We start from the raw sequence: 15,898 nt of genomic DNA, 5'->3' as shown, positions 1-15,898 counted from the left end.
TGATGTAGTGTCTTACACTCCCTTCTACTTACTTACTTTCTCTCTAGTTACATAGGAAGAACCCTAAATCAGAGTAATTTATATGGGGAGAAAATGAAATATTTAAAAATAAGACCCAGTCAAACATTTTTTGTTGAAACTGTTGTGATGGAAATTGATTTAATGAAAACCTAGGTTTTCAACTAAACAGAATGGCAAATTTGGTAGAATGTTTCCAAACCACAAGTGACCCGAGGCAATGCAAATTGAAATAAAGATAAGGCTGGGATGTGAGTGATGACATCTTAGTGTTTTAATCTCAAACTTATGATGTTTGCCATGACAAACTTTTAGACAATAAACCTGAAAACCTACCATCTATGAAACTAAAATGGGGGGAAAGGGGGCAGACAGGGTTCAATAAGAAGTTAAATTTTCTGCACAAATAAAAAAATTCTGGCCAACTCCAGTGAAAAATAGCAAGTAAAACAAGATGTGAGCTACTTTACCTTGTATTCTAAAGAACTGGCAGTAAGTGTGGATTACACTAATTTAAGACTTCTTTATACATATGTACAGCTTATGTAATTAGGGCTAGAGATCAAGGGATTCCCTAGTGTACACAACTTATATATCACATCTGAATCTACAGTTTATCTTTCATTGCAAACTAACGCATCTCAAGAGATACCCTTCTGCCTCTTGTATTGCAGCACATTTTGGCATTGTACCTGACCTGATTAAGCCTCTTACTAGCTTATTCTGGTGCTTCAAGAGATTCCTTAAAAAGTGACTGCCAGTTATGTAGCCAAGAGAGTCAGGCTTAAAAATTACGCTAATATGTTTTAATGTCTGAAGATCGATATAGTTACCTTCAAGAATTCTCTGTTGCAGCAGCTGTATTAGAATATGAACCAAGAAAAAAGGACTACTGAATAATTCTGAATAATACTGGAAAAATTAGCCAATTAATTTGTCTTATTTTCTCATTTCATTAATTTCTGGCTAAGATACTAAAATTTTCTTTAGTTTATTTGTTATTTAACATTAATTGCCAAACTATTTCTCTGAACTATTCTGAAATTCAAATTCTTTTATTTTTATGGTGATTTTAATACAGGTAATACAGTTACTACAAGACAAAAATGGGGAAAATATGCAACAAAATAAGATAGGTTTTCATGGAGATGGATGTCTCAGTCCAAAACCTATTCAACTTCTGGTTTCAACCAAAATGTTTTCACAGGTCATCATTATTTCTGAAACCTATGAGAAACTAAAGACAGAGGTTATTTGTCACATAGTTTGTGGTTGTAAAAATATCCTAACAGCCTGTTAAACTCAATAGGGTATAAGGCAAAAGGCATTTATTTTCAGGGAGAGAAGTGACCAATTATAGAATCCATTTTTCATACCAATTAATTAAACTCCTGGATTTCTCATCTGTGATCCAGCACGCATGATCTGTAGTATGTTTTCCTCTGTACAGGCAACTTAGTTGAATTCACATATAACAACCATCTGTGGGGCACTGTTTCTCAGAACTGTAGAATCATGATTGAATCTAAGATCTTTTGTCCGGAGTATGAGATTTTTGTCCAGATGGGACACAGTCCACAGCATTCATAGAAACTGTTAACTTGAAATAATGACAGCAAGCAGACATCAACAGCTAGACTGCAAAAAGTGTAATACCTTCGGAATATAGCTAAGCCCAGGTCAACAGCAACATATATGTAGAAAATTTTTAAAAGTTTGGCTTTTTCCTTATTTTTTTCTCGAATATCCCTCACCAAATTATGTAGCTGATACAGCACCAAGAAGTTAATTTTGCATTAAGCTATTAGAATTATGGTCTTGTCTCTGCTGGATCTTTCAGTTCAGTTGCAGTCCTTTGTGACATATCAGATTGATTGATCCTCAGGATAATTTCATTCATTAAGGCTAAAATTGCCATTGTCATCCTATGAAGGAATACGGGGTCTCAGGTGTTTCCCTTTCAAGTTAAAAATATCTGTGAATCCTGGACACCTGGCACTATGAAGACTTGCATACTTGAAAGTTGGACTTTCTTTGCACTGTCTACAGTGAAGTTAAATAAAAGGGGAGACTTTTATATATAGGGTAAAAGTAAAAGACTTTGAAGGTAATATACTGAAATATAACTCATATTACACTATCAAGCATCAGACAATTCATGGAATGTTAGAGTTCACATGATATTTTATACACAAGCTATGTGTGCATACATGCACATACATGCACACATATATAGCTTGTGTATAAAATACACATACATATACGTAAAATATATTGCATTTAACCATTGTGGTAAATAATTTATCAGTATTAATACGCTGAAAAAGAAACACATCCTCCTTAACTGGTCTAATTCTGATTATAAAGTGAATCTTTCAATAATCCAAAAAAAAGATCTGCTTCTACATTTGTTGCTAAGAAAATTATTTCTAAAAAGATGTTTATATTTATATTTGCTACTTATTATAACTGTGCCGTGTTATCAGTTAAGATGCAAATCTCAGACATAACAATGGCAAAAAACATTTTTTTAGTAGACAGAGTCCAGGACACTACATATGTGCCTACTCTCCCATTTTAGCAAAATTTAAACTCTTCAGGAAACTTTTTAAAATGAAGTTAAAAATAATTATTTAATTATGGGATTTACACTGAGAAAATCCTTGGGCCATCATTTTTTAAAATCATGGTAATTTGCTTTTTAAAAGGTGTTTGAAATCCTAGAATTTACCTCTTGGCACCATTAAAAAATTGTAGTTTATAATCCCCTAATGCACTTAAACAAAGCCTTCAATAGTTTAAACTGTTATTAAACATCTTTTGGGATTATAATTTTATGGGGTTTTTTTCCTGATTAGATGATAAACATGCAGATCATCAAATACTCATCATATAACCAAACCAATTACATTGTGTAATCCCCAAAATGAGGCTTTCATTTCCAGCTTTTTAAATTATCCTTGCTTTAAAGAGTACAGTGTCTTCACAACAAGATTAAAAGTATGCACAAAACATTTTTAACTTCTAAATTGGAAGAATGGATTGTTGGGATGAACAAATGAAGGGGCTTGAAGTAGAAATTACACCTGCCTTGGTCAAAATTGAACTCTTTTTGTTTTGGGGTTGGAACCGTCTTATTTTTTTCAGGACAGTTCCTCATTCCGCAACCTTCACTTGCAGCCAGGCCATCTGATTCATGAGGAGTTCTGCTTAAAACTGATGGCATAATATAGTTCCAAAAATAAAATCCGGGGTATATAACATTTTGCTATGTCTTACAGCATCATGCATGAGGCTTGATGCAACTTTCTAACTTTGAACCATGGCAAACATCATAAATTTCAGATAAAAAAACTCAGATGTCATTAGGTGACATCACTCAAATCCCAGTCTTATCTTTGAGTTTGCACTGCCTAAGGTCACTTGTGGTTTGGATACATTCTGCCAAATTTGGCACCCCATTAGTTTTTATGCACTTTTTTTGGAGCTCAGATTTACAGTATTTTCCTAATAGTGGATTTCACACACAACACAATTTACATGAGATAATTTAACACACTTCTTCAGGTAAATTATAGCAACATTCACAGGTAAACTTAGCTCAAGTAATAGGAAAATCAGCCAGCTACCCCAAGGGGGAATTTTAATAAAAGTAAACACGGAAGTCAGAATAGCAGTTGCTAAAAATAAAATTATTTAGTCTTAAACTGTCAGCGTGGTCACTATTTTTAATAGTTTTAGCTACTTGTGTTCCAATTTTTCTTTATTCTAAAAAAAATAGACAATCTGGATTAATTTATCCCCTTGAGTGTTCCTGAATTCATAGCCTACATCCAGAGAAGACAGCACTTGCATGGCCTTTGGACATACATCAACTCAGTCCTGCTGCATCACTAAAATTAATGGGGATTTGCTGAATGACACTGCTGGAGGAGTGCTATGTGAACATGGAATCCAAGGAGTTAAGGCCTTGATTTGGAATTTTCTTCAACAAAGAAAGTTTACTTCTAAAAGCAAAATGACAAGTAAAGGGCAAACCTTAGGAAATGTGGTCCCAGACTATACACAGGGGAAGCCTCAGCATATTTTTAAATATAATAAGAGCAAAGAAGAAATTAAACCAACTTCTAAACTTTTTTAAAATCATAGTTGTACATTTATTTCAAATCATTCTGACCATTAATCATTAATATGACAGACACATCAATTACTGTCTGTTTTGCTTAATTCTGTGCCATTCATATGTATTAATATTATATTTGTAAGCAAGTTTTTATCTTTTAAAAGATTTTTTCAGAAAACAGCCCAATTAGGAACTGCCAACAGCCAACTGGAATGCTGGATATTTCTATGTGTGTGTTATTACTAATATAACAGTAGTTAGGCTTATATAGTGCTGTTCTTCTCTAAGGGTAGCTCACTTATTTATCCCCTCCATTTTTCAGATGGAGAAACTAAGGCATGGCCATGGAATGATGTTGCTACAAGTTACCAGGGCTGAGGACAGAACTCAGATCTAACTCCTGTTTCAAGTGTTCCATACACTGAGCACCGATACTGCCAGCCTAGCTGTGTTTCCCCCTTTTGTTTTTATTCAAAACAATTGTTCTAGTGCATTTTAATGACATCACATCACTAATATTGCCACTATGAAAAATCACTCTTATCGTGAAAATTCAGACTCCACAGTTTCTTTTGCCTATTCCTCCCTGTAGTTTGTGTGGGAATGCAGAGGTGTTTAAAAAAATCTTACTATGCATGGAGGCTTGGTGAGTCAGTTCTCCATCACCACTAGAGCAGGCTTAACTCTCTGGATTAGGCAGCTGTCCTTCCCTGTGCAATCCTGGTTGGTTGTTCACCTTCCATTTAGGCATCCCACCTTTCATTAGGTGCTAGATTCCTGGAGACAAATGCAGAAGGATGTTCTCTAGTATCTGTCCCTTTATCCTGTTTGACCTGTACTGGATGTTGCATGCACAGTCTCTTCCAAGTCAGCATCAGGCCTAAGAATTCATCAGGTTGCTTGTTCATCTTTCATAATTCTGATCTTTCTCCCCTAGGAGTTTTTCCAGGCACAACAACAAAAATGAGTCTCCTCTCCCATAAAGAGAGTGCCTGGCCCTATTTTGCACTTAAGTGATCCTGCAGATGGTTGTTAAGACTTGTACTGTTTCCATGCACTGAACATCAAACCTAGACTCTGATGGAACAGTCTTGAGAGTCATGCCTTTACAGATCTGTGAAGTAATCATTTTCCTTTAATTGCCAGCTTATTTTGAAGGATCCATGTTGGTGGTCTGCTCAGTTTTCTTACATGATTTCCAAGAAGTTCAGTTCCTTTCTTAGACAGTCTATAAACAGTGATTCAAGAGTTACAGGAAATTGGATGACTTTGTGTTGATAGCCAGGACTCTGGTAACTGCAGATGTCTTGTGATATTTCAGGTATGGGTCAGGCTTCGCTTAAATGAAAAAAGAAGAATCTACCTCACTAACATTCTGTAGTGATGAATTAGATTCAGTTTGTCTCTTTATCCTGGTTTCAAACTGATTGGGTAAGTAGCCCAAAGATGTGTACAACGTGCTAGCCAAAAGAAACTGCTTTCCCCTGAGAAACATTTGAACTTGTCTTGGGTTCTCATTCCAGCTCATTTCTGTCAGTGTTAATTGTTAAGAAATAACTCGATTTCCTCCAGCTATCCAGGGAAACAGAGAGGTTTGCAGGTCTGAAATCTTTACTTTGGTATTCTTAAAACAGGATTTTTTCATGGGATGGGGGGTGAATGGACATGGTCTTCTAGTTTGCAAGTAAAGTCCAAAGCATTGGGGAGGCCATAGCCCTGGTGTTCCTATTTATAGAGAATGCTGAACCAAGTGATGATCAGATACCCAGAAGCCTTTTAAGCTGGGCTCGAATATGACACTCCAATTTTTTTTCTTAGAAATGCATCAGTAATCATGCTCCTTTTTGGTGGAATAAACAATCGCTCTTGAATATTACTAATCCCACTTGACAATTCCCCTACAATTATAACTTGTGGGCACTTTTGTTTCTTTGTTGAGGGGGTCCAGAGGAGGGCCAGTTGTATGGGGTTTACAGGACAAGCCCTATGAAGAGAGACTGAAGGACCTGGACCTCTTCAGCCTCCGCAAGAGAACGCTGAGAGGTGATCTTGTGGCCGCCTACAAACTCAAAGGGTCGGAGATGCTCTGTTCACAAGGGCGTCTCTTGGGGTAACAAGGAACAATAGTCACAAACTGACAGAGAGCAGATTTAGGCTAGATATCAGGGAAAACTTCTTTATGGGTGGCCAAAATTTGGAAATGGCTTCCAAGGAAGGTGGTGCTCTCCCCTACCTTGAGGGTCCTTTAAGAGAAGGCTGGATAGGTATTTGGCTGGGGTCATCCAACCCCAGCACTCTTTCCTGCCTAGGCAGAGGGTTGAACTCAATGACCAGTTGAGGTCCCTATGAAACTATGAATTTGTCCAAAGAATTACATTCCTAGTTTGCTGTTGGATGTACCTGAGATTAGCGAGGGCAATGACTATCTCCTTTCAAAAAAGAGGGTATCCAGACTGGTGGAAAAAGCCTACCCATATCTGGAAGAGTTACTGGACTGGATTATCTGGTTTTCTAGTGTCCAGGATGCAATGAGGCTAGTTGCTAATATGGCCTGTGAGATGCAGTTTTCTACAGCCATAGCCCAGGCAGAGCTGACTCTTTCCATAGCATCAACACACTTCACTGTCGTCTTTCTGCAGGCTTATAGTCAGTCATCCATTTCAGTGCAGGTGTTCTCTGGGGCTCTTGCTTTTGAAAGAAAAGAACAGAACCCTGGCTTCCCATGATAGAAAAACCACATCCTTATCATGTAATAACAAGTTACAGAAATTTGTATTCAAGCTCCTCTTAGATATAACAGGTGCTTGAAAGAGCCTAAAACATCTAATTTTCTCAGCAATGCTTCCCAGGGCTTTTCCTATTGGAAAGGAGTCTCTTGTCCCACCTTAAGATGACTTGATTTGGTTGTAATAACATGCAGTCTGCAGTAAGCTGAGGTGAAGAGTATGATCCAATAGTTTTACAAGACTGAACAGGCAAGCCTCGATTCCAACAAGATGTTGCAGGAACATACAAGTAAAGAGGTGTTTTTCACTAAAGATTCACAGAATTACAGCTGATCTTATACCTGGATGGTAGATCTTTAAACTGGCAGTCCTGGCAAAAGGGCATTGCCTTTATTGCTAGGGTCCTGAGGATTGCAATCTTCACTCATTACAAAGTAAGAAGGTTAGGGTCTCTAGGATGTATCCCCCACAAGCTAGTGGCACTCTGGTCATTGTAGCAAGCAGCTTGGGGAGAGGTACTCAGCATATTTACAATGCAGCATCCACTGCACACAGTTGGAAAGTACCTAGTTCATGAGAGGTTCTTGTGGAAACAAGTAGTGACAATAGAAATAAAATGAATATCATAGCATCTCAGGAACAAGACAGCTTGAGCTGGGGGTATTCATACTAGGTGTGTGTATTTGTCATACTTTGTTGTGAGTGAACTGTTTTCTGCTCTAACTGCAGGGTTGCCAGAGTGCATCTCCCAACTGGGAATGCAAATTGGTTCCACAACATCAGCCAACTGGCACAGAGACGTCAGGCTGGTATGAGGATCAGAATGCCACTGGACTTACGGGCCAGGATAGAGTGTCTCCAATGGCATGGCATTTGTGGAATGTTTTGGAATCAAATGCTCCCAAACTAGTATAACACACAACAGTACTATGGGTTTGGGGAGAAGACAGCCTTGTAATGGGGGTCCAGCATTTACCTGGCAGAGTGATAGCTACCTCAGCTTCCTGAAGTAGTGGCACCCTGGTTTTACTCTGGTCTTGTGGAGACACGGAAGGCATGGCACCAAAAAACCTCCTTGCACAAAATACGGCAAAGGTAGGGAGCAACTGGCAGGTGTCTAAGGACCCATCTAGGCAGGGAAGGGAGTCAGTAGTCTGCAGGAAGATATGTTTATTTCAAGGTGGAGCAGGAAGGGCAGGATTCTCTCTCTGATACCAGTGCTGACAGCCTTGTCAGCTACTGGTTGCTCTCAGAGCGAGGGAAATAGGGATGATTTGCATACCCATTTCTCTGGTGTTGGCATGGGGCTCCTTGTCTGATCCCCATCTCAATTAGAGTCAAGGAAGTGGATCACTGATGCACTTGGAGAACAGAAATGTGGGACAGACTTTGGGACCATGCAAACATTTCTTATTTGTGTCTCATGGTTCCATCATGGACAGGGGCAGTTGGAATATATTCGTCTGTGGGATGAAATCCTAAATTAATGAGCACAGGATGATGCTTCACCACATAATACTCATAGGCTGGACAAAAAGAAGGCTGGTATTAGGAACATTTCATCGATCAGTAACAGGAGCTCGCTCAGATACAGTGTTCTTAATGAAAACAGCAGCCTAAAGCTCAACCCAGCACACCTTTCTGGAGCTTTAATTTCTAATCACATACAAATACAGGTACCTGAGACAACAGAAATAAGTGTACATATTTTTCCTTGTGTTAAATACAGCAATAATTTATACTCACAATCTAAGACAAATAAGTTTTCCTCCATTTAAGTAGATACATTCAAACCTTTCTCTGATACATATTCTGTGATCTCTAGCAAAATTTTTCTTCCCATTTATTTTTTGAATTTCTCCAGAACACAGAAAAATGGGCAAAAGGGTACACACTGCAACATAATAACAGCACCTGCCATGAAAACCAAAAGGAGCTGCAGCCATGTGAACAAGGGCAGGATTGGTCTCTAACATGATTAAGATTTGATTAATCACACTTGGAGAAGAGCTCCTCCCAGCAACTGCACTCAAAACCAAAGCACTAAAAAGCAACACAAAATATAAACATACTATTAAAGCTTTTTCTCTGGGCATCTAGCAAACAATGAATGCAATGACTGCAATTGCTACCATCAGAAATACTTCAAGCTTCCTGACAGTAGCATATTAAAACCTTTTTATTTTCTACTAGCAAAGCTATGACAGTTTTTCCATGTTCATATCACATATGTGATCTAGAATGCACTTACTGTGAGATGCTGGAACAGCCATGCCCTCATGATATTTGTGGCTACTTTGGGAAAGATGCCACGCTTTTTATGTCGCTTTTTGTCCTTATCTGGATCATCATCATCACCTGTGCTGGGGGAAGCTACACTGTTGTCCAAGCCGTCACCTGTAAATATAGTGAATCAAATTTTGACTTATGCTATCTTTAGATATTTCGGCCAAAGCCTGACGTTGGGTATAAACGGCATGAATATTGAAATGTGATAGAAATTCTTTAACATCATAATTCACCGGAGCAGGGGTGGGGGAGGGGTTGAATAATTATCTCAGCCCAGTTCTGGTTTTATTCTGGAGAGTTACAGGAGTGACATAGCCACTTCCCTAATTTGATGCAGGATTTTTGCAAGTACCCCACATGCCAGGGTGCAGAAGTGGTCTCTTCATGACATGTTATTTTACAGAAATAACTTCCACGTGTTTATAGATCAGGAAAATGGTGTTTGACCAAACTGTGGTTTGCAATATGGTGATTCTGTCAGATCACCTTAATATGTGGAATAAGTGGTGTCATGTGCTACTCAGTGATGCACAGCTCAAATGAGAAGAGACACTTTGGAAGCAACCCTCTTGCACCCCTGCATCCTTTACTCAAGTTCAAAGAGACATTGGTGAGACTCCGACTCTGTTAAAGAGGAAATTTCAAAAGAAGTCTAAAGGCATAAGATGCTCAACTCACATTGACTTTCAATGGAATTTGGGCACCCATGCCCCTCAGGTACAGTTCAAAATCCCAGCCTAAGAAAATTCACACTGGGGTAACTGGATACCACATTGATGTAACTATCAAAATCAGTTGTGGTAACATGTGAGCCCTGTCTTATGCTGGTTTACCATGACTACCATAGGCATTTGCACTAGTACAACAAAGCACTGGGAATTTCTTTAAAAGTTGAGAGGGCCTTAGACAGCTCATCAGATTAACAACTTAGCAACAGGAGTATTAAACCAGGTAGAAGCCACTTTTGTCCATGATGAACCAGGGGTCTAGTATTCAAAGAAAAGCAAAGGTTGCAGTGTATGGTCAAACTGTGCAATATTTTTCATTTAGACCCTGAAATTAGCTTATAAACAAAACTATATAGCAATTTATTCCTTTCATCCTCTACATATGGCTAGAATGGTAATAGAGTTGTGATGCAATTAAGCATGTGTTCTCCACACCCCTAGGCAAGAATGGTCAAGAAAGTCATCCAAACTGGGAAGAATCCAGAGTAACTATTTTTTGTTAGGAGTAAAAAAGGAAGGGCTTTGGGCTGTCAGCATTATGATCTGTTATACAGAGTTTAATGCAAAGTGATTAGAAGTTTTATATTTTTAGTATTTTAGTGACCATGGCAAATTTGTAACTGTTCTTATGACTTGCACTGTGTACTTAATGAAAGGCTAGCCTTGAATATTCATATTTACAAACAGATATCTTTGACTAACGAATTCTGTGAAAGCCCAGTGTATAAAAAAGGCTTTTATACAGAGAAGCAATTCACCATATAAAATAATAATTCATAAAAGAAACATGAGCAAAGGAAACAACTCAAGAGCATTTACAATTTCCATGGGCTAATCCACTTTCTATCTGTGAGAGGCAAACATGGAAAAGAAAAATATTACATGTTCATTGATTAAAAATGAAAAGCTTCTAACCTAATGACACTGCCTTTCTCCACCTCCCTCTGATTGTTTCACCCCTATTTTTAAAATACACTTTCTATCCATTTCAAAACCCCTTCAGAATAATTTAGTAGGCAATGCCTAGCGCCTGACTAGAGGAGTATTCATTGATAATTTATGGAAATATCTACTATAATCCAACGGAGATGACTTTTTTTCCAGCTTTGTGCATCAATAGATAATCAAGGCCTTAAAGCCGCCTTAGCTTCCCATTACCTCAGGCAAAAGAATTCCTGAAAGCATGCCTTCAGGGCACCTGAATTATATACTCCATTAGGAGAGGAAAAGCTTTCTGCATTCCATGTATAACACTCCCCAGAACCTTTCCTGTTTATTTCTGCTGTATGAAAGCAGAAGCATTAGGAACAGAATTTTTTAAGTGAAGACTTATGTAGATACAATGGAGAAACCTTTCAAGCGAGAGCCAGATCACCTCCTTCAATCCCTGGCAGTGACCTATCCCAAATAAAAGGTTTCTGTTACATCATTAGCTCAAGCCAAAAACAGCCTTGGCTTAATGCACAGTTTGTTCTTCCTACTGTTTTTAGGCAAATTCAGCTACTTTACTCCCATCTGGGAGGGAAATTACACTGCTGGGTTGTAATCTAAGACAAGATTTTCATTGGAAGCAAATGCTTTCAATCCAGTGTAAATACTGGTGCATGTTCAGAAAAGCCTAAAACAATAAACTTGGGTCCTGTCCAACACAAGTTAGAGAAAGTGAAAGGAAGAAAGTGGATAATAAAGCAGCAGACTATTCTAAGTCCAAATACTTTGGTAGATTTTAATAAATTGTTTAACCTCTCCTACTTTTTTAAATTGAAAATCAATCCTGGAAGGACAAAACCACAGAGGAAAGTCTAAATAGTCAATTGTGTATTTTGGTATTTCCATTCACTCTGCAATTTGATATGTTCACCTCTGTGAGGTCTCCAGAGAATTTCTTTCCTTTTTTCCTATTTTTAAAGATCACTAAACAAACCTGAAGAACCACTGACCAACCACATGGTAGCGGCTAGGAACCACATTTGTAAAATGTCAGCAGTGACTTCATTCCTGAAGTTGACTTCTCCTGCCGCCAAATGAAGGCAAACTGAAAAGGTGGAAATAATCATAAAAATGATGCTAGTCCATAAACAAGCTTACAGCCTCATTAGTATAGCAGTAGGCTCCACTGGGTGATTTATGCTCGTTTTGCTGATGCCATGAGGAAATGCCATAGGGCAACTTTAGCCAACTGCTAATGGTTTCTGACAGCTTCTTAGCAACTAGTGCAAGCAACGTTGTGGCGTTTGCTAGTGACAGAAACTGAAAATGTCATATTATCTGCCCATGTGTCACGAAGTCCGTGTGGCAATTAACTAGTAGGCCAGTGACTGAGAGGCCAGAGGCTCTTAGAAATGGCCTTTGGCAATTCAGGGGCAGAGTAGGCACACTGCTTGCATTCACGTTGCACATACGCAACATTCTAATGCAGAAATCTGGTTCATACTACCTCTGTCTCAGTCACTGATGAGCTTGGTCCACTCAAATCCTTTGTCTGTAGAGAAACTCCCAGTTGCTTTCTCTTTAGGCATGGCATGACATTATCAGAGGAATTTAAAGTAATCTGTCTTGATATGATTGTTTGAAATGGCACTTTAATTGGCAATACCTGATTCTCTATTTTTGAACACTGAATCCAAAGGTGCTAGCTGTTTTTCTGCTCTCTCACAAATTAGTCTAAAAGGATTTAAGATCACTGAAGCAGACTCATTGCCTGTCAAATTGCTAGGAGCAGAGGAACTCTGCACAGCAACTAGACACTATTTAAAAAACACCGAGCCTATAACAAGCATAAGGAGAGCTTTGGCTCCACATTTCAGTTTCTGAGCTATCAAAACCATGTACTATATGTCAAACTGTCAAACCTTTCAGCATGGCCATTTGCCCTTTCAAATAATATTTAAGAATTGTTTTTACAAAATTTTATAGGCCATGGTCTAGTGAAAGAGGCCAACCAACAAAGAAAGGAATTTGTACTACAATTCGTCCATGGACAATTTCTTGTGAGACCTGGGCCTGTCCCCATGGAGTAAGGCAGGTGACCTGTGGCAGCTCCCAGGCTGTCAGAGAGCTCAGATTTCAAACACACTCAACTCAAACGTCCCAGAGTTGCCTATTTAAGCACACCCAGGCATTTAGGCCGTGCTATCTTGTTCCTTTCAAGAAAGGATAAAGCAGCATTTATCATATTCAGACCATTCAATGGGTCAGGCTGGCCATGTCAGCAGGGGTTCCTCTCATTCAGGTTACTCCCTCTAACAACTTCTCTTCCTCCCTCACCCCCAAAATTGTGCATACAAACAGTAAAAGGCAACATGATTTTCAACAATCCCGCAGCATTTGTTTGTAAAATGTATTCCTTTTGAGAGTAACTTTATGCGTGCACTTGCATTCATTAGTAACAACGATGAGCGGAATCTGCAAAACTAAAACCATTTTTCTTCGTTTTACAAGAAGCCAAAGTGAATTTTACTACAATTTAACATTAAAAGACAGGAAGTACAACATTTTGTGTAATACCTAAATTTAGTCCCAGTTTTCAAACATGAAAGCCTAATCTATCGTTAATCTTTATATTTAATATTGATATTTAATTTATATTTGGTCATAAAAGGTGTCTCAATTTACATATGAGCGGAATGCTCATGATTCACATTTATTTCCATAGGACTCACAGGTGAGCCTTATTCATTCTACTGGATTGCTTGCATGAGTAAGACAAGCAGGACTTTTGCTCACTATATATAACTTTGTCTAAATATACACTTGACCAGAACGTTAATTTCCTTTTCCACTGGATGTTTAGGCTGCAAAGACCCCCTTGTTAGGTGTCTCAAAAAGCTAACCCTACTTCTAAAGCCAGCTGATAAATATATCCCCCCAAATATTTACACAATAGACAATCTTATTTGAGTTACCATTTCACTGCAAGTAGTGATGTCATGTGATGAAATTTGCGGGAAAAATATTGATATTTTCCATTAGAGGAATACATTCTTTTAAAAGTCTGCATTTCTCAAGAACATTTAACATTTAAAAAGAGGTGGCTTTTCGGCTGGGATCTTACTGATAAAAATAGTTTAAAGCTGCCGGAAAAAAAGAACAGCTTTGCAACAAGTCTGAAAAATTAGACAGCACTGAAACTTGCACAACCAATCAAAATGCAGGATGGATGGCACATTCCAAGTTCCAGCTTTTACAATCCACTTTTAGATAAGAATCTAAATCCACCACTTTAAGGAGTTCACTGAAGAAAATGTTAAAGAACAGCACTGGGAAATACCACAGCAACTTTTAAGTGCCCCCTGAACTGGAAGGCTCCATTAACATAGGACTAACCCAGAGTCTTTTAAAATACACAGAACTCCCTGCATTTAAACTTCTTACCAAATATTTCACATGAATGGCTGCTTCCGACTCTTGGAACAATTTTAGGTTGCCCACTTTTGTGCTTAATAATATAATACAATAAAGCAATCTACTGTATCCAGAAACTCTTGGATTTTATATTAGAATGACATTGTTTTACATTCCAATGAAATAATAGACATACAGCTTCATTTTATGTTCCTTTAGGTAAAGTATTTTTTTTAATTGAATAAAAGTAAACCAACAACATTCAGGTATGCATTTCCTCTTTAATTCTGACTAGTTTTATTATGAGAAACTTTATGTTCCCTAGGCAGAATATTTTAATATTTAACCATTTACTCATGGCTCTGCTTTTTCCTTTCTCTTGTAATCTAAGCAAGAGCACAATCCATGTGGAAATCATTCATCAAATGAAGGTGTTCTTTGTCATTGAAAAGACTGATCTCATACAATTTAAAAAAAAGATCATGGGGGAAAAAAGCATTTTGGGAAATCTGGAAGATGTTGAAATGATGTTAGCATATCAAATTGTATTGGAAAGGTGTGTTTATTAACAAGCATAATTTAAACTATGATAATGTTCCAGAGAGATTTTAAATGGTGACAACTTCCCTTGATTTTACAGACAGTGAATTACAATGAACTACTATAATTTATGCACTTTTATCTCAGTGTTCCCTTACAAAATCTATGCACTTTTTCTCTCACAAGTTCCTTAAAAATATGTAAGATGGGTTTGTCATCATTTTGAAGCATTCAGAGAGCATAAGGGGTCCAAATTGTGTGAAACAGTCTTCATGTATGACATACAACAATTTGAGTCTTCCAGCTCAAATCCTGCTGAATTTATGAGCTGAGGACTAATGTTGAAGATTCAGGGATGCTGTAAATTCTTGTAGAGTAGGACAAAAGGAAACTATTGAATCGTGCCGATAATAGCATTTGGAACATGAAATATCCTTATGTATCTCCAATGATTGACTGGAATTGGGGAAGTAGAGGGGAATGTGGAGATTTATATTTTTACAATACCAGTTCAAATTCGGCCCTGGACTGTAGTGACTAAAATAATTTCCAAATGACAAGTATTCAGAGGCATCTGGGAAATGAGTTGGTGGTATGATCTTAGCTCCTAATGGGCCAATGTATGCTTTCACAAAAAACTATTCCCCCTCTCCCAGCCTTCCCCCTGCCACCAGTGCTAAGCCGCAAAGCTAAGCAGAGAGAGAGGGGACAAACACTGAACCACCATCTCATTCCAGAACACATTTAAGACAGATTGGCACAACGGTGGGATATTTCCACATCTTTTAATCCACGCTATACCTGTTCTTGTGGGTAAACAGGAGGTTTCACATGACAGGCCTGTCAATCTGGCAGTTTTCACAACAAAGCATTCATGGTTTTAAAAAAAAGTAACTGTTCACCCACTGCGAACTGCTCTCAACCTGCCAAAGCCCCAGCATGGAACTAGAACTGAGAATGGGGAAGACAAGAAAAACGGCCAAGTAGAAAGCTTAATGTGGCTGTAGGATTTCTTTATTGAAATAACATTTTCTATGAGTTCAGTTTCACTATTAGGCATATCTGATGTAAGAGCCTGATCCACTGCCCATAAAGCCAATTGGAAGACTCAACACTGAATTGAAGGGACT

General features: G+C 38.1%; 1 protein-coding gene across 1 annotated transcript in view; it reads right to left on the bottom strand.

Moving 5' to 3' along the window:
* Nucleotides 1–15,898, bottom strand: part of MEIS1 (Meis homeobox 1) — a 123,111-nt gene that overhangs the window by 50,789 nt on the left and 56,424 nt on the right. Inside the window, exon 8 of the mRNA XM_090050914.1 lies at nucleotides 9,119–9,264. Coding sequence (XP_089907040.1) covers nucleotides 9,119–9,264 — 146 coding nt within the window. The remainder of the gene's footprint in view (nucleotides 1–9,118; nucleotides 9,265–15,898) is intronic.

The sequence above is a fragment of the Crocodylus siamensis genome, chromosome 1 (assembly GCF_052110815.1).
Source record: "Crocodylus siamensis isolate JL-2025a chromosome 1, ASM5211081v1, whole genome shotgun sequence".
Classification (NCBI taxonomy): domain Eukaryota; kingdom Metazoa; phylum Chordata; order Crocodylia; family Crocodylidae; genus Crocodylus; species Crocodylus siamensis.
Note: the sequence above shows the minus strand (reverse complement) of the source record. Positions and strands in the feature narration are given on the sequence as shown.